Here is a 21838-nt window from a genome sequence, read left to right on the forward strand (position 1 = left end):
AAAAAAAAAAAAAGAAAGGGGAAAAAAATGGGAAAAAAATTGCGTAAATACTACCATTTGTAGTTTTACGGGGTGATGCATTACATGCAGGACTACTACTTGTCGAGACGAAGTGACTCACTGTGGAGTCATAACTGTGAGGCTGCCAACCAGCACTCCAGGAGGTCACTGCATCTGGACAAACAATAGTGAATCACAAAACCTAGACAGGTTACGCTAACAAGATGCAGCAGGTTAACAAACGTGCGTCTCTGTATGTGAGGAGGGAAGAAAGCCTCGTCTGTCCAGAGATTTTCCAGGTGTTTAATTTTAAAGCCACCGCAGCCACATATCAGAAACGAAAGATTGTTTTGACTGCATTAGCACATCACGCTACATATTTCAGGCGTATGTGTCTCTATTTGTGACATTTACCTCAGCTATAGAAGGAAACTGGGAGGGATTAACTTCAAATAGCAGGGATCTTTGTCCTATATACGGGCTGCTTGTTATAGATAGATAACACAGACTCCTGGGCCGAGGTGCAGACAATATCACGCTTAAATAGAATCAATAGAAGTCCTGTACTCTCTGCAGCCAGCACCATCTGTTTTTGGCACACTTGTTGTGCTGATAGGACACTTGCACACAAGTTAGAGTAACTTACTTTTGACAGCCTACTTTGCCTGAGAGCAGGAGATTTGGTATGCTGCTCAGACGGTGGAGGGTGTCATCTTGCATTATCTCTGTTTGAATAAAATTGCTAATAGTGATATGGGCTCTCTATATTCACAGCTGTCACAGATTCATTGCGTGATCGGAAGGCCTTTAATTTCTCATGTAATGAAACTGGGGAAAAAAAGATGGAATGGAGAGTGGAAGGATTAGCCAGGGGTGATACTTGTTTCACCATCAGAGAATTGTCTGCTTATTAGTTTAATTACATTCGTTAGCGTGCGCCCATCCTTCCAATTGACAGGGGAAAGGTTCTTATAATAGAAAGTGTCAGCCAAGACCCTCTTCTGTGTTAGGATTTCGTTACACACATAAACAAGAGCAATGAAGTGTCCTCTCTAAAGCAAGTTAAATGCACTCACGGTGGCAGGCTCTATGTGTCCAATTATGTCAAAGTAACTTTGTAAATAAGTGCTTGGAGGAAGTTCTTCCCACCAGATGTTACAGGGGTTTGTTCACCTGCCATGCGACTCCCCATGTCTGCAGATAAAGAGTTTGATAGATGATGAAACTGACACATGGGAGGCAAAAAAAAAGCAATAAAATAATCTCAAGAAACTGCCTTCAGAGGAGGAGAGCCCAGGCTAAGTGGGGCTTGAAGCTCTTCCAGTTGGCACTCCTCTGCGCAGACCTCAAACCAAAAGCCCAGTGGAAGCCAGTTTTATATTTGGATGTCAGTATTTTTGCACACTCCTGTTATAATCATTAATGTTATTCTTGCCGGGCAAATGTTCAATATGTCAGGCACTCCTTAATCTGCTTTTTAACCAAGCTGGACTTTGACCGCTCCTCTAATGTGTTTATGTGAGGAAGCTGATACGGGACAGGAAGAACTGCAGCCTGATGATCTGCCTGACTTTTTTTCCCCCCTAAAGTGCATATTTTTGAGGATTTGTGTGCGCGCGCGCAATTCTTTGGAGATGTTAGATGTTAGTCTCTTTGTTAAGTGCTTCCTCTTGCTGTGAACAGAGTCAGAGAGGGTCTCCTGCATCTGCAAAAAGAATATCCCTGAAAGCGGCCTTGTAGACTGCGCCGTAACAGCCTAGGACGTAAGAAGAGAAGAGAGCATATGTGAATGTATTTTAGATCTCATTGTAGATCACAGTGAATTGACTATGCGCAGATGGACTGTGGAAAAGGAGTTGGCAGCTAATGAGATTTTAGAGATGCGATCTTGAGTAAGAAATTTACAAATTAGGTTTTGTTTTTTTTGTAAGCCATTGATTTTTCAATGTGTATCTGCTGTTTCAATCTAAAGACTCAAATCTGGAAAATTAAAATTCTTTAGTTTATTATTATCTGTGTCAGTTAGAAAATGAAAGTTGTGAATTTACAAGCACTGGTAATACTCATAAATTTGAAAGTGAGAGGAAAATATGAGTGTGTCATGACAGTAATGACAACGTTGAGGAGGTTAGAGAACAGTTACTGACCTTTTCCTCTAAGTTATGTTTGACAGATGATATTCTCCCTAACCTAGAAAGCTAATCTCCCTGCAGTGATCGCATTCATAGCATAAACAAAGAATAAGTGCAGGAAATTTTGCAATTACAAACACTGCGTTTTTTTAAAATCCCCTGGCCTTACATTGAAAGTTGGAGAAGTTTCTGTAGTGACACTTTAATGCAATAACCCCAGCAGATGTTTGTGTAGTGGTGCGTGGTGATTGTAGCCAGGTTTAAGTAGCCACATTTTGGATTTTTGCTGCATCAGGACACTGCAGCGCAGACATATGTCACACCACGCCATCCCTCAGGAGCCGCTCAGAGCTCTTCGGGGGAAACACTGTCCCAATTTCTTTCTCCACTCATTATGTGTCTTTTGTTGTTTGTGTGTTCTTATTTTAGTTTCAGCTTTTGTTTAAATGAATGAGCAGGAGTTCAGTTTTCAACGCCCTGCAGCTCTGGACAGATGGAGAAAAATTGGAGATGCTTTCTTTGCTAAGATTTTTGGCAAGATCTGTTAAATGGGATACAGCTCCACCTTAACCAAAGCTAATGCCACTCCAAAAAGAGCCATCACAGACGGTGATGCAACAAGCTTCACCGAAGGAGCACTACTCATCTGTATCTTTGTTATATGTCCTGTGTGCTTGCACTTTTCAAATTCGCCCCAAAGGTTAATGTGATTACCCTCCCTATCGGTTAGGCTGTTAAGAGGAGCTGGAGGTCAAGCGAGTCCATATCACACAGGATAAAAGACAGAAGGCCACATCATTGCACATCATGCCATTTCCACGGGGCTTGATGGTATAATAGCTTTTGGTAACCGCAGGAGCTTTAGTGCAGAACAGACTGCCTGATGGGAGGAAGTCACCATGACAACAGTGTCAGGAGTACACCGGGAAATCATAACCTGTAACGGAGGAAAAAGACAATTCCAATTTGTTTCAGTATATAGACCATTTGTCAGCATCCACATTCAGAGAAACCCTTTCTTCCCGCCGTACCGACACATTGACTCTGGGTCAAGATGAAGGTGAAGCTGTGAATAAAGGGCAACAGGTGCCAAACGCAAGGGGCTGCCTCCTCATCTATTTGTTTCCACCCTTGACCCTTTTTTTCTTTCCATCTTCTGCCATCATTGGGAGGGTGTAAGCCTTAGAACTCATGTAGTGGAGAGATGCTCTCACACTAATCTCACAAGAGAATCACTCCAGATGTTTTATTTCTTCCTGTCTCTTGAGGAGATGAGTTCATATCAGACATTTCTGAATTACAGCAACGCTTGTGGTGGAAACTTGAGAGATTTGGCTCCCTTTTCTATGCCTTTAGATGGTCTTCTCAATAAACAAGACGTCTGTATATCTGTATGTAGACACATTTGTTAAACAATCTTCCTAGTATTTCACAGCTACAAAAGTATCTCCTAAGGAAGAGGTCCATTAGAAAGTATTGAAATGCTGTTGTTGGCAGATTATGCCGTTTTCTTTCATAAACCGAAACTGTTCTGCTGTATGTCTGTAATCCACTCCCTTGTCGCCCCACAGCTGCTCTTAAGTAGCAGCTAATAGCTCAGGTTGATTTATACTCTGCACAGTGCTCCTGAGAGTTCATAGCCTAGCTTCACAAAAGGGGATTTCAGCTCTCTCTCCCCCCCAAGAAGGGTTATGAAGGCCTTCACATTAGCTGTGACATGATGGAAAGTGGGCACTTGCATGCTTTGAGTGCTTAATATACAGTATGTATGAGTGTGGTGTGCGTGATACCGATCAGCAACAGGAAATGGTACTCACTGAGTGTCTATGTCTATTTTCCTCATTCCAGCTAAGCTTCCAGCACAAGGTGGGAGTACTCTACTGCAAGGCTGGCCAGAGCACAGAGGAAGAGATGTACAACAACGAGAGTGCCGGCCCAGCGCTGGATGAGTTCTTGGATCTGCTTGGTCAGAGGGTGCGCCTCAAAGGCTTCACCAAGTACAGAGCTCAGCTGGATAACAAGAGTAAGATAAAATGCACAACACACTCGCCAAGCTAAACATCCACAAATGCTAACCCACACATTTCCAGTCCTGCTGAGTGCAGATGCTCCGCTGTATGTGTTTACAGGGACTGTAGTGCATCTTCAATCTTAATTTTTGTTCTATGATATCATCAGATCAGCTAACATTTTGCAATCTGGCCTGAGACCCTGACCTCCCTGTCTTCTCTTATAGCGGACTCCACAGGCACGCACTCTCTTTACACTACCTATAAAGACTACGAGCTGATGTTTCACGTGTCCACCATGCTCCCCTACACACCCAACAACCGGCAGCAGGTGAGTAAACTGTACCCTTCAGGCTCTATCTTCTGCAGCACACCACCATGCTTGCCCTTCTGTGTACTCAGTTGATGTCTAATAGCTTTAATAAATCCTTGAGCAAGTTCCTTTTAGGATATCACCTATCCTGACTACTGCCAATCTTCCCCAGAGACTCATTTCGCCACGGTAATGACCTATGAGTTGAAAGCACGAGCATTGCCATAGCGACGGTACCCCATAGTAGGACTTTAATCAGTGCTTCCCCAGGGGCTGAAGCAGACGCGGTATTAGATGGACCTCTGTCTGTCCGTGCTAACAAGTGGAATTAGGTGGATGTAGCAGTGGACTGTTGAACGATGGCCCTCTAAAGATAAGATTACAGACATTCACTGTATTAATCTCTATGCCGATCACATGGTTGTACTTTTTGAGTCCATAATACAACCTGTGGGCACCACCCTGTAGAGATTAGAATACCTTGATGGAGGCTGGATGTACAGTCTAAAACATCTAACAAGTGAGCGTAGAAACATATGATTGGTGGTGTTTTTTTTTCTCTTTACCTTTCATCCAATTGTATTTCATAAAGTGGCACTGTTTGATTTAATCCCTGGTGGTAATATTCCAGCAGGGCCAAGCAGAGCTTGACCTGTTCATCCCTTCATCATTTCCAAATCACCCCTGCACCCTCTAATCCTGCTTGTTTCGGGCTCTCACTGACCCTGACTGACAGGCTCACACCAACCAGAGAATGGGGGTTAATGACCTGCACAGGCCAACAATACAAGCAGTATAAATTGGGTTTGAGTGGACATGTGCCCTTCACACACAAATCCTAAATTGAGTTAGTTGATATCTCTACCACCCAAAAATCCCTTTGTCCAGTAAAGTTTCTGTATCCAAACCAGGAACAGTGATTCTGTCGAGGAGAAGGGCAAAATGTGAGAGCTTACTCAAAGGATTGATTTATTTTTTTTTCGTGCAGGGGATGAACTGATGCCCCCCGTCCCTGCATTCAGTGTAATAAAGATGCTCAAATGTTAATTCAGGAAAATGATGCTAAACAGGTTTTGTCCCATCAGTTGTATCAAAGCTTGTTGCAACCCATGAGTCTATGATTGAAAAATTGTTTCCAAAGGAAAGGCCCGTGGGAAGGAAACATAAACGATGACAACCTCATTTTCTCAATTACCACACAATGTCCTACTGAGAACGTGACGTACACGCCACAAGATTGTGCAGAGGCCCAATCAATGAGACAGGAATTTATCCCTCTAATGCCAAGTGTATCATATTTGATACATGAGCATTACCTGTAGAGTTCGAAAAGCCTGAACAAATTGTACATTTTTTTTAAACAATTAATAAATAAAAATTCTGGATGTAGCAAAACCTAATTTGTTTTCTTTTAATTTGTCAAAAAGTTCAATAAACATTCCAATTTCAAAAAAATGTAAATTTTTTTATTTAATGACTAGACTACAGTTACTATAGTTTTGTATTTTCTAATTATTTTAATTATTATTATTATTATTATTATTTCATTTTGACCTTTTGTTTTCAAGTTCAAGTGGATTTTCTTATTTCAGTTTAGTTTTTGTTGTTTGAAAATGTTTAGTTTAGCCTGTTTCAGTGTTAGTTTTAGGCTTTTTTTCTTCATTATTATTGTACCAAGAGCATAAGTCACAGGCAAGATTTGGGGAAATCAGGCTGTATAATAAAAACATAACTTTTTGAAAGCAGTGATTCGTAGTGTTATAAAAATCCAGATATCCATAAACACGTCTGTCAATACCTCAAGTTTTAGTTAATATAACCACCTTGGTTCAGGCATCATAGGGTTAATTAAATAAGGAACTTTTACATAACTGGCATGTTTTTTGGGGGTTTTGTTTTTGTTGTTTTTGTTGTTTTTGTTTTAAGTCCTGTGACATGTGGTTTATGGCTGTTATCAGAGCTGTCAATCAAATCTTGTTGCATTAAAAAAAAGCTTTTGTATCATTTCCTGGTTTATAAGAGATGTCCATTCTGTCCATTAATGAGGACGTTTTTGCCACCCAAAATTCTTTGTTTTTCTTGGCTATAGGCATGATACTTTAAGGTTTGCTGGGAAAATTTCTAAGTAATAAAAGGTCCAGTACATATGAGCACTTGGTGCTACACCTTAGTTTGTCTGGTATTGATCGGTGGCTTATCATGGTTAATGTTAGCAAATGTTTGCTAAGTTGAGAAAGAAGTTTTTGTGTGACTGTTGAGTCACTGCAACTGACACACAGCTGGCCTTTGTTCAGAAAAACACTCGCATGCTCTCATTCGAATTGAAATCTTAAAGCGATAATGTGTTTTCCAAACTTCTGTACTCTTAAACTAACCTGACTGTGTTCATCTTTTATCTAATTTAATTTCCATTTCTCCTTTTTCTCTTGCAGTTGCTAAGGAAGAGGCACATTGGCAATGACATTGTCACCATAGTGTTTCAGGAGCCCGGGGCCCTTCCTTTCACTCCAAAAAACATCCGCTCTCATTTCCAGCATGTGTTTGTCATTGTCAAAGTCCACAACCCGTGCACTGATAACGTCTGCTACAGGTAAATGGAACAAGCATGCATCACGCCTGCAAGGCACTCCCAAAACTGTTTTTTACTCTGGTTGGTAAAGAAAAGCGTGCAGGGTAGAAGAAAGTAGAAAAACATCTGAGTTTGGTGGCATTGAGTCAAACCACTAAATATTAGAGTGCTACACCACGGGATAAGAAGCGAAATGGTGTGCTCGAGACAGTTTAGGCGAACGTGTTGATCTTCTGATGTGTTTTTCATAGATGTCTTTGTGTCAAGTGGCTCTTCTGCGTGAACTTTTAAGAGCACTTAATTTAAAAGGATAATAATAATAGCTTGCTCAGTGATTTCTGTGGTTTCTCTTATGACTTCATAGTAATGCGCCAGAATCACAGGGCTCTTTTCATCTGCTCAGTGATGATACAGTTATTATCTTCAGAGACACCTTGAAATTATGACTTATGAATTACGACTCAAGAGTTTCTGAAGTCAAGACGACTCTTGCTAATAACATAGCATTTGTTGAAGGGAGAAAGATTAGTCTCAGCAGAAATAATTTTACCAAAAGGCATATAATTTCAGCGCCTGCTCATTATTCATTCATTTCAATATCTACGCTCCTCTTTTTCTTAACTGTCACTCCCGCATTTTATTTTTTTCCAGTGTGGCTGTGTCCAGATCTAAAGACGTGCCTCCATTTGGCCCCCCTATTCCCAAGTCTGTAACTTTTCCAAAGTCTGCGGTTTTCAGGGACTTCCTGCTTGCCAAGGTCATCAACGGGGAGAACGCAGCACACAAGTCGGAGAAGTTTCGGGCCATGGCGACTCGTACGCGGCAGGAGTACCTGAAGGACCTAGCCGAGAACTTCGTCAGCACGGCCACTATCGACTCAGCTGTCAAATTCAGCTTCATCAGCCTCGGAGGCAAGAAGAAGGAGAAGGTGAAACCCAGGAAGGACGCGCATCTGTTCAGCGTGGGAGCGATCACCTGGAGCGTCCGTGCCCGGGACTTTGGCCAGTCGCTGGACTTTGACTGCTTGCTTGGTATATCCAATGAGTTCATTGTGCTCATTGAGGAGGAATCAAAAAATGTGATCTTCAACTGTTCGTGCCGCGACGTCATCGGGTGGACCTCAGGGATTATGAGCATTAAGATTTTCTATGAACGGGGCGAGTGTGTCATGCTGTCTGCTCACGACAACTGCGGAGAAGACATCCGGGAGATGGTGCAGAGACTAGAGGTAAATCTCTTCGTGTCTGCATTGGAATAATCTCTGTCATCCCAAAGCTCTCAATAACTGCTGGATTAGACCACAGAATGCCAGTGGGATGATCCTTTTTGTAGCACCTCGTCTTCGGTGTCACTAATCATACCATATGTAGAGATTTGAGAGAACAAAAGACATTAGATGAATCAGTTTCCAACACCACACCCCCCTCACAGAGCTAGTAATTCATTCTGTGTTTGCCCTGTCTGTTTAATTGAGGGGTTTTTGTATAAATTTGACATCCAGTTTATTTGTGAAATAATGAGCACATTACAGTAAAAACAATTACGCTGTCTACTACTAGTGCGTAACACAGTTTTAATAGCTCCGCGGAAAGGTGCAGCTGTTGGCGCTAATGCATAAACATAAAAAATTACAGTAAGATTTAAAAAATAAAAGCCAAGCATCAGCAGCACCAAAAATAATGATGATATGGCACTTATTGGGTTTTACTAGAAATAGAGACAGGTTCACATTTTCTAAACATGTTCTAAACAATGCACATAAAACACAATCAGGGCCTCTTCCCCGCCCCCGTGCATGCTACCGCACTTTCACCTGCATGTTGTTGCCTGCAAAATACATTATTTGGGCGACTGTGGTTAATCCACGTGTCTAAAAAGTGAAGTGCATGTGAAGGAAAGTTTACTTTTAATGTGGCAGTGGAGCGTTGTACTTTGGATACTTGTGGGCTCTGCGGTGAAACGGTGCATTCAGCAAATGTTGTTCTTGCAGTTGCAGCTTTAATGCTTGACCACAAACCTTTTAATTCTGTTTTCACAGTTAGGTCAGCAAAACTGTTGCTCATTTAACCTTTATTTGTGCCGTCAATTCTCATGTGTTGCAGAGCTACAGAGATTTAATGGCCCCTTTTTTTGGCCTCCACTCCCTCACACACATGCAGTGAAAATATCTCACTAAATTAACCCGAACCTCACTTGCTTTTCAGGCGGCTCCCTCTTTTTTTTTTTTTTTTTCTTTTTCTGATTGTGCATAAACGGGAATGTGAAACTGTAAAGCAGAGCCATCAGAGTTCAGAGAGGATTACAGACCTCCTGTTGAAAGCTTTCTTTGGCTCATCACAGACTCGGCAGAGGTGCACAGGCGACCGTTCGGGTCACACAGTTGCAGATGTCCTGCTCTTGATCAGGATAAACCACTATGACATATCACACAATTTTCACAAAAACTGACTAAATAAATAAAGCCGAAGCGGCTCAGTACCGCAGAGAGTTCATTTAATGGATTGAAAGATTAGAGAAAATGTGATTTTTGGGTGTTCTTGAATTGGGGACTGTCTGGGTGCAGGTTTACAGGGAGACTCTTTCTAGCAGGACACCAACCCAGTTTTGAAGGGGAAGGCTGGAAACGGAGGCAATTTGTTTTATTTTTTGGGGGTCTGGCAGACTAAGAATAGAGGACACGTGGCCTCATACTACTATTGAGAGCTCCCCACTTAGTCCCAGTCCTCGCATCCCTATTTTGTAATTCTAGTTTAGCTACATTGTGTTACTGTTTGGGCTATGTGGGTCCAGGTGTCTTGAAATTTTGAAAATGGTGTACACCTGGCTACACAGCCCAGATGCTGTCCTCAGACACCTTGTTTCTGCTTCCTGTGTACCTGCAGGGTCTTGCTTTTCCTATTCTAGTTTCCATGATTTGTTAAGTGAAGCTCTAATCAGGCAGCCTTTTGTTTTCCTTAAATAACATCGTGGTTGAATCCCAAAATCCAAACCTGAGCTGTGCCTGACCTTTTTCGTGCCTGGCTGTGTGCTTTCCGGCACTTATCCCGCACAGTCCCTTTTTGGCAGTTGCATCAGCAGTCTTGAAATTTGCAGCAGACCCTAGCCAGCGAATCAGTTGTTCAGCCAACAAGTAACAACCAATTTCCTGCTAAAAACCTGAATGAGGATCAGATTCTTCTGAGGATTAAAGGAGGCTCGGATAATTTTTATTATCACCTCTTGCAATGAACTGAGACTCTCAGAAGAGCTTCTGAATGAGAATGAATAAATGTGCACCTGAGCACAAAGATTCTGCATATCCTTACCAAAAAAAAAAAAAGTCACACCAGAACCTGAAGAAGTCTTTCCCATAATTACTCTTTAAAGGACACGGATGTCATTCAGCGTCTACACACACTCATCTTAAGGAAGGACAGAGCGGGATATATTAGCATTCGTGATTAGCCAAAGGACATCACTTCCTCATTCGCTATGCTAATTTCCCCTCACATTTTCTGTCCACTTCTCCAAGGAATTCCTGATTAATATTTCACAGCCCAGTTTTATAAAGTATTATAAAGTTAGTACGGATCGCTGTTTGTGTTGTGATACAGGCAATTGAGCAGCAAGCTGTAGGCACATTTATTTGGGTATAAGCTGACCAGGCATACTTGTTCCCAAAGGTGTCTGCATTTTCCCAAATGTCCTGGAGGTTGACTCGAATCAAATTTCATTGGTGGGATTTACAGGCTGCCCGACCTGTGATGTAATGTGAACAGATTGCCAACTGTAACACACAGAGGAGCCCAGTGTGAGAGCGCAACTAAAAGCTTTGTGATAGTGTCCTGCTCTCCGGGTTGTGGAGCTGGTTGGCCGCATGTTCAGTTTTTACGATGCATGTTCTCTTTGCTCGGGTGCCACATACGCCACTTTCTTTTGTCTGGTTGGGTTTTGTTTTGCATGTTTTGGAACTAAATAATTTGGAATAGTTTTATAATACTATATTGTGTTTATCTAGATTAAATATGTATTAAATTAGTTATAAGTTTTTAATCATTCTCCTAACTCTAAACCTTGTAATTATTTTGCTTTTCTATTTGATATATGATGACATTTTAAACACTTGTAATTGTATTTGCAAACAATTTTCTGATTCCTTATCATTTATGCTGTCAGTAGTAAAATGCCATGGTAGCCTTTATGATTATTTCTTTATTCAAACAACAATCCAAAAAGCAACAAGCAATTTTACTGGCACATATAACAGAGAGAAGCAGCATGTTGATCAATAAAAGAGCTTCTTAATTAGTGCTCATTAGCACCATTTTGAGGTCATACATGTTGTTACAGACAAGTAAAAGCTTTGATAACCTCCTGCAGTCCCACAGTGCTGCTGAGCTCCGTTAAGCTAAAATATTCAGAATCACACAAGAAGCTACATGACGTTGATGCCGATTCCTGAAGTATAAAGCGGCCACAGATTTACCAGTCCGCACTTCCAGTAGAATGACAAGGTTTTGTCATGTCTGAGAAACATGCTTCTGCAGACGGTGCCACCAGTGTCAGAGCAGTGTCCGACTGTCAGACCTATCACTGAGGAACAGTGCCAGTAACACTGTTTGGCAACAGTAGTTACAACAGATTTGAGGCTGATAATGTTTGTTGTAGTTTTTATGGCCGGTTATTAGTCTGTTATTGGTTTGGCCAGCAGGACGTGCACACATGTTGACTTTATGTCCCTTTTCTCATCCAAGTATCTTCATAGGCCACAAATACCTCCTGTGAGATGATGGATGCGCTCTTAGATTCAAGCGTTATGAATCTGAGCAGCTCGTAGGAGAACCTGAGCAGATTAATTTGGTGGTTGGACTGAATAAAGGGCTCTAATGAAAGCATTTAGAAAGCTATTATTTAGGCCTAATGGATTTCTGAAAAAGGGCTGTTTGATTCATGGTCCCAAACGCAGAAGCCTTCATACACAAGCCATTTAGTCCAGACTTTACCCCGGAGAACTTTTATGTGTCATATTTCCAGTTCTTTTTGGAAATGTGAAATGATTGCTAAGTTTTTGGCGTCTTTTCTCTAGATTTTGAACCCGAAGTATCTTTGGCTTCTTATTTATTAGCACATAAAGCAGGGACTGTGTTTGTATATAATTACTGGATGGGCTCCTTTGCTGAAATTTTACAGTTGTATCCTATTAAGAGGACAGTTATTGCATGATGGCTCATAATGGGGTTCTGCCGACGTGAGAATCTGGTGTGGAGTGTTGACAATCCATAGTCTGTGTTAATGTGTCCCTGAAGCTAGTTGCCACTCTGAAGCAAATGGAGGCAGTCACCCACAACTGAACCGAGACTAATCCAATGGGTGATTAAAGCTCGTTGGATGTAGCGTGAGGTTTTATTCCCCATTCGTTGTCATAAACAGTGTAGTCCTAATGTATGCTCGCAGTGTAGCTATAATGTAGTCAGTCATTTTATGTCATCAGTGTGCAAATAGGTGCTCCACTACTCCACTTACTTTGCTGTGTTTGTGTTGTGCTGAAATAAAACCATTGAAGCAAGTAGGTTGCCTGAACTTTTACTGAACTGGAGTTGCATTAAAGCGAAGGATGATGCCAAGCCGCCACTGAGCAAAGCGAGCAGCTTAATTTGCATGTAAGCACATAATTGGACAAGACCCAACTTTCATTTTCATCCAAGAGCGCAACTGGACAAGCAGAGACTGTCCACCAAGAATCCTTAGGGAAAGTGTCACGTCTCTGGCAGCAGTCTGCACAATGGCGAGAGAGGGTGAAGTGAGTCATCTTTTCATGCTGGGTGTGGGGGGGGGAGTGCTTTAATTAACTGCCAGTTGATGCAGATTATGTATTTGTATATAAATATTACGCTCCAAACTTCTCCCTTGACACTGACTTTACCTAATAGACTCGGCTCTGTGGACATGTCCGTGTCTCAGGGGCCAATTAGATCTGCGTTCCCCGTGCAGCATGAAGAAAAGAGCTACTGTAGTTACTGTCCACAGAGACAGGTGTGTATTTGTGTGCGGCTCTTTGGCAAGACGGTTAGCCGTGCGATGTAGCCTCTTATTAACTTCAAGTTTGAAAGGTTCTTTGAATTAGCCAAACAAACATGCTGGAGGCTTGCTGCCTAAGGACTTCTGCTTCTGCTTTGGAGGCTTTGATAGTATTTTTCTTGTGCATGCATGTGTAATAAAACCCACACACATCTTACAAATGATGCAAACCATTCGCTGTTGGAATATACTCTGTTAGCTTTGAAGACTCTTATTAAAGAATATTAAGATCATTCATTTTTCTCTCTGTCTCATCTCCTCACTGTCATGTGTATTGCATTCTGTTTCCAGCTAAAGTATCTATTAAGTCCTTCGGTTTTTAAAGCTCAGGATCTGTGCCGTGAAATACAAATTCACCTGCCTTTTATCGTAGATTATAAAAACGGCCGTTTTCATTCTGCTTCCAGATCGCCACCAGAGGGTGCGAAACCACGGAGATGACACTTCGCCGGAATGGCCTCGGCCAGCTCGGCTTCCACGTCAATTTCGAGGGCATCGTAGCCGACGTGGAGCCCTTTGGTTTCGCCTGGAAGGCAGGACTGAGACAGGGCAGCAGATTGGTGGAGATCTGCAAGGTGGCCGTTGCTACCCTCACTCACGAGCAGATGATTGACCTGCTGCGCACCTCAGTCACCGTCAAAGTGGTTATAATTCAACCTTATGAAGATGGCACTCCCCGAAGGTAAACCCTCACTCTTTGGTCGTCTCATTTTCACCTCGGTGCAAACACTTTTGTTACAGCAATTAAGCCAAAATGACTTAAAATCAAATGCAGATTTCCTGTTGTTGTTTCCTGTTGTCCTGCGGTTAGCGAGACAGAAGCAGGTGCTCCCCCCAAAATTAATGAAGCCATAACAGAAAAGTAGTTTGGTTTACTTCTTTTTTCCTGGCAGGTGGTGTAAATTAGCTTGACATTTGCTCTCGTGTTTGAGGCGATTAGCATAAAGAAATGCTTACATACTGTTTGTGTTGCACCGGAGATGATGTCGTCCTCCACTGATTTCTCTGGAGATAGTCTTTCTTTGTTGCGAGAGAAATCTTCAGCAGGCCTGCAGAGCCGCAGACACGGACAGTCAGCATTTCCCACTAATGATAATGAGAAGAGGCTTTTGATTAATGGCTCAACTCTCGCTGCCTTTGTTTGACAGCTCACATTTGTAGATGGCTTTTCTCTAACCTCGCTCAACGTTCTGTTCAGCAATTAGGATGGGAGTGTGTGCCTTTTTTAGGGACACACTCCCACGTAGAGAGTCCACCGCCCTTGAAATAAATGAGGGAGCGTGTTTCAAATGATTTTTTTTTTTCCCTTTGTGTGTGCGTGATGGGAAGAGACGAAGGTCTGTGTAAAATGCTTGTTCTGAAAGCACATCTGCTTGTTTTGTCTGTGCGAGACAGACAGCACTGTGAAATCGTATCCGTCACTCCTTCACACTCACATTTTCGACATCTTTGTTTTTCTTCGGCTTCAGGCTGACAGATTTATGTACCAGGAAAATGCTGGTTCCACTTTGTCACAGACAGCCACGACAGAATGGCTTGACAATGTGCAGAAAGAATATTTCAATACAAATCCATTTTTCTGTTTGCGTTGTTACAGGTAATGCTAATATACCAGCTAATCGTTAAAGGTAATAACACATAGATAACAGCAGTTAATGAACCACTGTGTATTTTCATTCTTTGACTGTATTTGTGTGCTTTCTAAACGCATGAAGTAAAGTGGCGATTGGTGAATATCTTGATAAATCCCTGATGGGTGAGTGTTTTGGTAAATAATGATAATGACAAGCCTTGCTTAATGTTCTGAATGAATATATGATTAAACAGCTGTGTGTATGTGTGCATCAAAATATAAAGCATGCATAGTAGTTAACTTTTGCTTTCTGGTCTGGCAACAGAGGAGCAACATTTTTGCTCCCCCAGATGGCGAGCTAACGTGTGTTGTCTGTGAAGCCGACAGAGCAGCTTCTCTGGCAGAACCGGCGTCTAAGCCTCTCGCCACGATCTGTGATGATACACGACGATGCAATCATCGTCGCGGTCCGGGGACGGAAGAAGCAGATAAAACGGAACATCCTCCGAAACTGGTTTTGTCTCCACAAATGTGTCCAGCTTATCAGAGCAGTATTTACAGGATGGAGATAGAGAGAGCTTTTGTTGTGGCATCTGTGCCAGGTGAAGACTTCTGGCTTGGTTTAGCTGAAACCACTGAAGTGACTGTTTAATGGGAGCCTGGACAGCCAATAAGAAATGGGGTTAGAAATAAACATAAATGAACAGAAGCTTGTGCAGTGATTACGTCATACTAAATGTGTATAATATGTGTTGTGACGTGTTACGAACAGAGTGTGACCCATATATCGCATTTGCTAATAGAGGCATCTGGCAGATTAGTGAGCATTAGTAGCAGCAGAACGGCAAACTGGTCAGTGCTGCTGAGCCTTCCCCGTCCCCACTGAAACACAGTTCCTCAACGCCGCCCCCATGAGAACCAAACGCCTCCATCTAAGCTCCTCTGAATATTCTCCCAAGACTCCCAACAAATCAAGAGGTGAGAGGTCAGGTGAAGAATCTCGAGGGCCCTCAACGCTTTTCGCTGCTGCGTCTTGGAGTTGCTAAAGTGTTGCAGTCAACAATAAGTGCTCCAGTTTCTCTGGCATTATCTCAAAGGAAAGGAATTCAGCAGGGGGCCCGAAGGCCCCAGTCAGTCCCCCGTGGCCAGAGAGATGAGGACTAATCTAGCAACAATGGACAAGCATCTCATGACCTTCAAACAATGTACCCTGGCTCCACGCTGCTACCATGACAAGGAAAAATGTTTTCATAAGTACATGCGGTGGCTGGAAGGAGCTTCCTCTTTATTCTTTTTAAATCGCTCCAATATTGTTTAGGCTTCCTATTTTTGTGATTCGGCGAGGAGTGATGTTGTCATCTTGTTGCTAAGATTATGTCACATTAGATTGCAACAAGGAATCATTTATACAGTGTAGCATTGTTTTGTGGCAAACCTCCTAAAGCTGTTTATGCCCTAAATGGATTTACCCTGCTCTGCCTGAAGCTGTGAGATGTCTCTAATATTAGCCTTACCTAGTACTGTATTTATTTACACTGGGGGGCAGGATGTGGTTATAGCTCAGCACAGTACCAGAGGCTTTTCCATCATCACTCTGAAAAGCCTTAAACAAGTTCAGCATGTTAGCTTTGGATCAAAACTAATGAGAAAAAGATGAAAAAGATTAGCTCTTTGAAACAGGAATGCGATGTACAGAACATGGCAGAGATTGTATGTTTTGGTATGCGGTCATCAGAGATGTAAGGATAAACAGAAGGATCAGTACAATATGGACTAAAATGTATGTTCATTACAAGACATACAAATAGAAGCAGAACATCAACTGCTACGTGGCCAGTAAGGATTTTTTTCCCCTGACATTTATTCCGGCTGAGTCCCGGCTTTTTGTTTCTCTTTTTTTAATATCATATTGTCGTTTTAGGTTTTAATTGCAAAGATTTACTTTTGAAATGGTGTCTTCAGTCTGTGTCACAGTGTTGACGATGACATTCAGATGGCCACTTTCCTTTGTAGTGCCATCAGACTTGTCATTGTGGATTTTCATCTGGACTGAAGCAAAGCTGGATTTCTCACTTCCCATGCCAGCACCCATCCAAGATGGAGCACCACTAAACCCAAAGAAACTAGAAACTGCATCACAAATTGTCCTACTTAATCCCCTCGCATTCTTCATAGGAGCTGGGGCGGGGGGGTTCTGCAAAGATCAGTCTATTTTTTTTCATCTTTAAGTCTTCAGCACACCTCGTTTAATGAACCCTTTGACAACAGTCTGCACAGCACTGGTGGAGGTCACGACCTCTGTGACTCTTTGCCGTGACAAGGACTATGACTGTGGGAATGGATTAGCATGTCCCCCTCACTTGCTGGCCCTGTCATTGGACTGACAGCTCTCTGACTGAGGTCTAAGGTCCTGTTGTCACACTGATCTATTGTGATTCGTTAAGAGCCGAATGGCTGAAGGAGCTGAATGTTCTCCACCAATCACCCACTAACAAAGCTTAGCACAGTTTTTTTAATTACATTTTTAATGACCTGTGATGGTATTTTAGTAAAGTTGCATCAGGTTTTGTAGATTTTGTTGTCAAAGTACCCCCCCTCTCCCTGGAGCTTTATTTTTAGTTGTGCATTGTCTCCAGTTGTGTAGTTTTCTCTAAGCTTATGTAGGCCATTGTGGCATAATTTATAGCCACTCACATTAAACTGGGAGAGAGGCGCAGCAGTTCTTTGTGGAATCAGAGGAAAAAGACGGTTATTATTTTTCTCACCAGTCACTCGCTTCCTCCTCTGCTCATGCCTGGCTGGACATGTCCGACAGCTTCTCCTGCAACACCAGCTTCCAGCTAAAGTTTTCCAACTGTTGACCAAACACCCGTTTCCTGCCATTTCCTTATGATTTATACACTCAGTCTCGGGTCGCCTTTATACAAGAGGCACATTCCTTATACATGAATATGAAGGCTGTTCCCATTAAGTCTGCAGTTGTACTGCTGATGGAGATTATTTGGATCATATGGGCAAATCACTTTGTCACTTCTTGGTCATTCTGGAGCAAAAAGCACAGCAAGAGAATAAAGCTGAGACCTTCACTGTTGACAAGCTGTTAGCTGGGGGATAGCTCTTTTCTTTGTAGAGTAATGATGTGTGGCAACCTATTATGACCACACACATGCGCTCTCTCTCTGTCACACACACAGACATTGCACACACATTTAATCAAGCTAGTGCCAACCATCTTGAAAAACAATTGACCAGCAGTCTTTTTTATTTTTTGGGTCTTTTTTTTGTGTCTGGAACAATAATTGAAAGACCTCGGCTGGCAAATTGAGTGTAAAGAGGTAATGTTCTCATCTCTAAGCTTTTTTACGCATACAACAGCTTCACTTGTGCTCAATACTCTCACTGTCCTATATACCAAACCAGTGATGCATGCAGCATGCATATTGTGAAAACAATTAAGTATGTACACTGTAAGATGTGCAGGATGTAGTTCTTCATCATGAATGAGGCCAGCTGGCGGTGACATCAACCAGATGTGAGAGGACACAGAGGAAGAAGCAAAGGATGATCTTCTAGTTATATCTTATAACACCCGCAGCTCCAGTGGGAAGTCTGGTGTAAACAGCCCAGCCACCCATGGCCCAGACTGATGAAAGGGTCCTTCTGAGAAGGATTACTACTCCCCCCTCCTTCCTTCAGTGCACCCTCCTCAAACCCTTCTATGTATACATTTATGACCACAGCAAAAGTATACAGAGCTTTCCACTCCCCAGTGGATGCTGGAAAATGGACTTTAAAGGGGGTGGGGAGGGGGGTGGGGGGTTCGGCAAGTGTAATCATTAGGGTCATGCTTGAAATGCCTTTGGAGAGTGAGCAGAGTGCTCACACTTTTTAACCCTGACCCACCACCCGGTTAACCCCCATCCCTCCCCTTCTTTCCAAACATACGCACCAAGCCGCTGCCTCGGTGATTAATGTTGCATGAAATGGCATCACAGGCCTTGTCCATCCCAGAGATCTTCACTGATGTCAGCAGTAAGTGGATGGAGACGGTGCACCGAAAAGCTACCAGTGTGTAGCAATTCGGGGAATACCCATTACTGGCCGAGGGGCGAGCTCAGATTTTTAGCTTTGTGAAAATGATCGAAAATGGTGGGAAACTATTTTAAGTGATGTTAGTGCTCCGCTTACACTTGCAAATGTGTGTGAACATGTTCGTGGGTCTGTTGTTGTCAGTAGTGCAGAAATAAACACGATATAAGTCTAAAGATCTGGCTCAGGGTAAATAAAAGTATTTGTGTGCTTCAGCAGGGTCCTGGAGAGGCAACGTGAGAACACTTCATCCTGGTTTTCACAGATTATTATGAAATTTTCAGTTTCATGGCTGAAAAATAAAATATTTAACATATTGTGATGTGAGGTTATAGGTCAAATTAATAGGTTCAATCCTGCTAATTAATCATTCGCATAACTTAAAACGTCATCTCCTGTCATTTTCTGTTCATTGATGAACTTTGACCCTTGGTTCCCTCTCGCCCCTCTCCTCTCAGGGGCTGCTCCGAGCTCTACCGCATACCTATGGTGGAGTACAAGGTGGACAGCGAGGGTACGCCGTGCGAGTACAAGACGCCCTTCAGGAGAAATACCACCTGGCATCGGGTGCCCACGGCTGCCGGAGCGCTATCCCGAGGCTCGCCCACTCAGGGCCCCGACCGCTTGCAGTGTCAGCAGATCCTCCAGCAGCACCAGGCAGCTATCCCGCGAAGCACCTCCTTTGACAGGAAGTTGCCAGATGGTTCCAGGTGCTCACTATTCTCCACTTCAGCTTTCTTCTGTTGTTTGCCTATGCCCAATTTGGCACTTATTAAGGGTTGAAAGCAACGCTTGAATATGGGTGATCGAATAACTGTACGGTAGAGAGGCTGCATTACAAAAGCACAATGACAGAATACACTGTTCACTGCTTAATATTGAGTCACATACAAATAAAGGAGCTTAAATGTTACCCGCGCTGAAAGAAAATAGCTTCTCCACTCGGTCTTTATGAATGTGATTATCCACTGATGGCTTTATCATATATTTCATGTGTAAGCATTGCACACATGCCAGGACAAATTTACATAATGTCACAGTGGTGCAAAAAGGCAAAGGAAAAAAAACATTAACTAAACAAATTAAGAAAAGAAATGATCCTGTGAGACATTTTTTAATTTGTCTTTTTTGACACACAAACTTTCTGCTCAAGGTTTTTCAGAAACGGAGGCTCGTCATCAAACACGACAGTGTAAAGACGGCGTCCTTTCAGATGAAATCTTTGAACTCTCAGCCTTTCTTATTTAGAAAAGAGCTGCAGTTACACTTTGAGGAGCTGTTATTGTGCTCGGTTATTTGCATACATATAAATGGCGCATTTTAGTTAAATGAATTCACGGCTCCGCTTTCATCTCCCTTTGGATGATAAGGCTGCGCTCAGACTTTGTTCCCGTCCTCGGCTCTGTCTCTTTTGGACATCTCCATTGAGCCATGTAAAGCAGTGATTTGTTCACTTTAATGAAACCCCTACAGTCACGATAACCTTTCCAGTGTGTCACACCGACTCCCCACCACCCACCCGCCCGTCCAGTATTGCCTGTTTTGACTATACTGGGATAATGGCCGCCTTCTCTGCCTGGAGTCCCTAGCAGTCGGAGCTCTCCGTTCTCACTCCCCTCCTCCTTTCTCTCACTCTCCAACTCCCCCACTCCCTCCCTTTTCCTGCACCCTGCTGAGGAGGAGGTGATGGGGACACTGACACAGCTCCGCTCATCTCATCCAATTACTGCAGAAACAAAGAGAGTGCTCTTCCCTAGACCGCGATATGAAGCGCCCCAGAGGGAGTGGGAGTAGAGAAGGAGGAGGGGAAGGGAGGAAGACGAGACTGTGTCATAAAGTCGCAGGATCTGTAGGAATAAATCAGCATAAGTTAGCCGGACATTTGTTTGTGCTGCTCAACTAATTTTATTTTTAAAAAGCACCTTTTTTTAAAATACACACTCTGATTGAGGTCTGAACAAAAACCGAACCACTAACCTTCCCGTTAAATTTAAATGAACAAAAATGGAGCCCGACAGGTGGTCTCACTAAATTACTCATCTCACGAGGCTTTGAGGGGGCATGGACCCATTTGTCTCGCAAGGCCACGCGAGAATCTTTATAGCTCAGATAAAGCGCCATTTCATCCACACGTATAGCTGGATTTAGACTTGCAACCATAAAATATGACGACTGCTTCACAGCCAAATGAGACCAACCCTCTGATCTCTCCCCTCAAAACTTTTTTTTCCCCCCTTAACATGAGGAGAAGAAGAAAAAAGGAGAACGAAAAGCAGCCGCTTCTGTCTCAAATTGAAGTGCCTGGACTTGGCTGGACACTTGACTAACACAGCCGGAGAGAAAACATAGCGATCTGGCCAGAGCGTTTGATGATGTGTGGCACAACTGAGATACTGACAGTTTATTTCCCTGTGGAGGGGGGAAAAAAAGGGAAACCGAATGAGGAAGCAGAAAGTGTTGATGTTTAATTTGGGTCGCCTTGTGAATGTTTATACTTACATTTTTGAATCCGAGCTCTACCGGATCATTTTTAGTCGCTTATCTGCAAATTTCCAATCTTTGAATACCTGATCCAGGTGACAGTCTCTCTTGGCTTTGCATTTAATAAAGATTTAGTCATTTCAGACCTGGTTCCAAACTAATGTATGAGGACAAAAGAAGCAGATATAAGGAGTATAGGATATCCGACAAGACTTGGCTTACGCTTTAATGTGAAAGCCATACTGCCTGTGTTATTGCAGTCTTATTTCCGTCCGCTCATCTTACCTCAATTGGCGTGCTGGTTAAAGGGAAGGCAGCAGACATAAGTCACATACAGTGTGTATTTTTCACTCCATCGTCCACAAGTTTTTCCTGGCTAGACGAAAGCAAGCAAAGCATCTTATCTCAAGGTATTAGCTCAGAGGCTGTGATGGTCAAACTAGGTGAAAGCACTAAACTTCAGTAATAAGCTAAGCATGAGGAATCGCACAGAGAATCATCATCTGGATTGCTGAATGAGGTTAATGCCATAACTAACCTCTTTCTCTGCCTTTGAAAATGAGACACCTTTACCTCCTCTAACATTATCTCACATTGACTTTTCTTTTTTCTTTT

The 21838-nt window shown here is 42.7% G+C and overlaps 1 protein-coding gene across 6 annotated transcripts in view; it reads left to right on the forward strand.

The window, feature by feature from the left end:
* LOC102311160 (signal-induced proliferation-associated 1-like protein 2) overlaps positions 1-21838 on the forward strand; it is an 88096-nt gene that overhangs the window by 45009 nt on the left and 21249 nt on the right. For all 6 annotated transcript variants that reach the window (XM_042222887.1, XM_005927157.3, XM_005927160.3 and 3 more), the window contains 6 exons: positions 3981-4155; positions 4369-4472; positions 6887-7044; positions 7675-8251; positions 13488-13762; positions 19201-19452. In XM_042222887.1, coding sequence (XP_042078821.1) covers positions 3981-4155; positions 4369-4472; positions 6887-7044; positions 7675-8251; positions 13488-13762; positions 19201-19452 — 1541 coding nt within the window. The remainder of the gene's footprint in view (positions 1-3980; positions 4156-4368; positions 4473-6886; positions 7045-7674; positions 8252-13487; positions 13763-19200; positions 19453-21838) is intronic.

The sequence above is a fragment of the Haplochromis burtoni genome, unplaced genomic scaffold (assembly GCF_018398535.1).
Source record: "Haplochromis burtoni strain Fernald_Lab_line unplaced genomic scaffold, NCSU_Asbu1 Contig_96, whole genome shotgun sequence".
Taxonomy (NCBI): Eukaryota; Metazoa; Chordata; class Actinopteri; order Cichliformes; family Cichlidae; genus Haplochromis; species Haplochromis burtoni.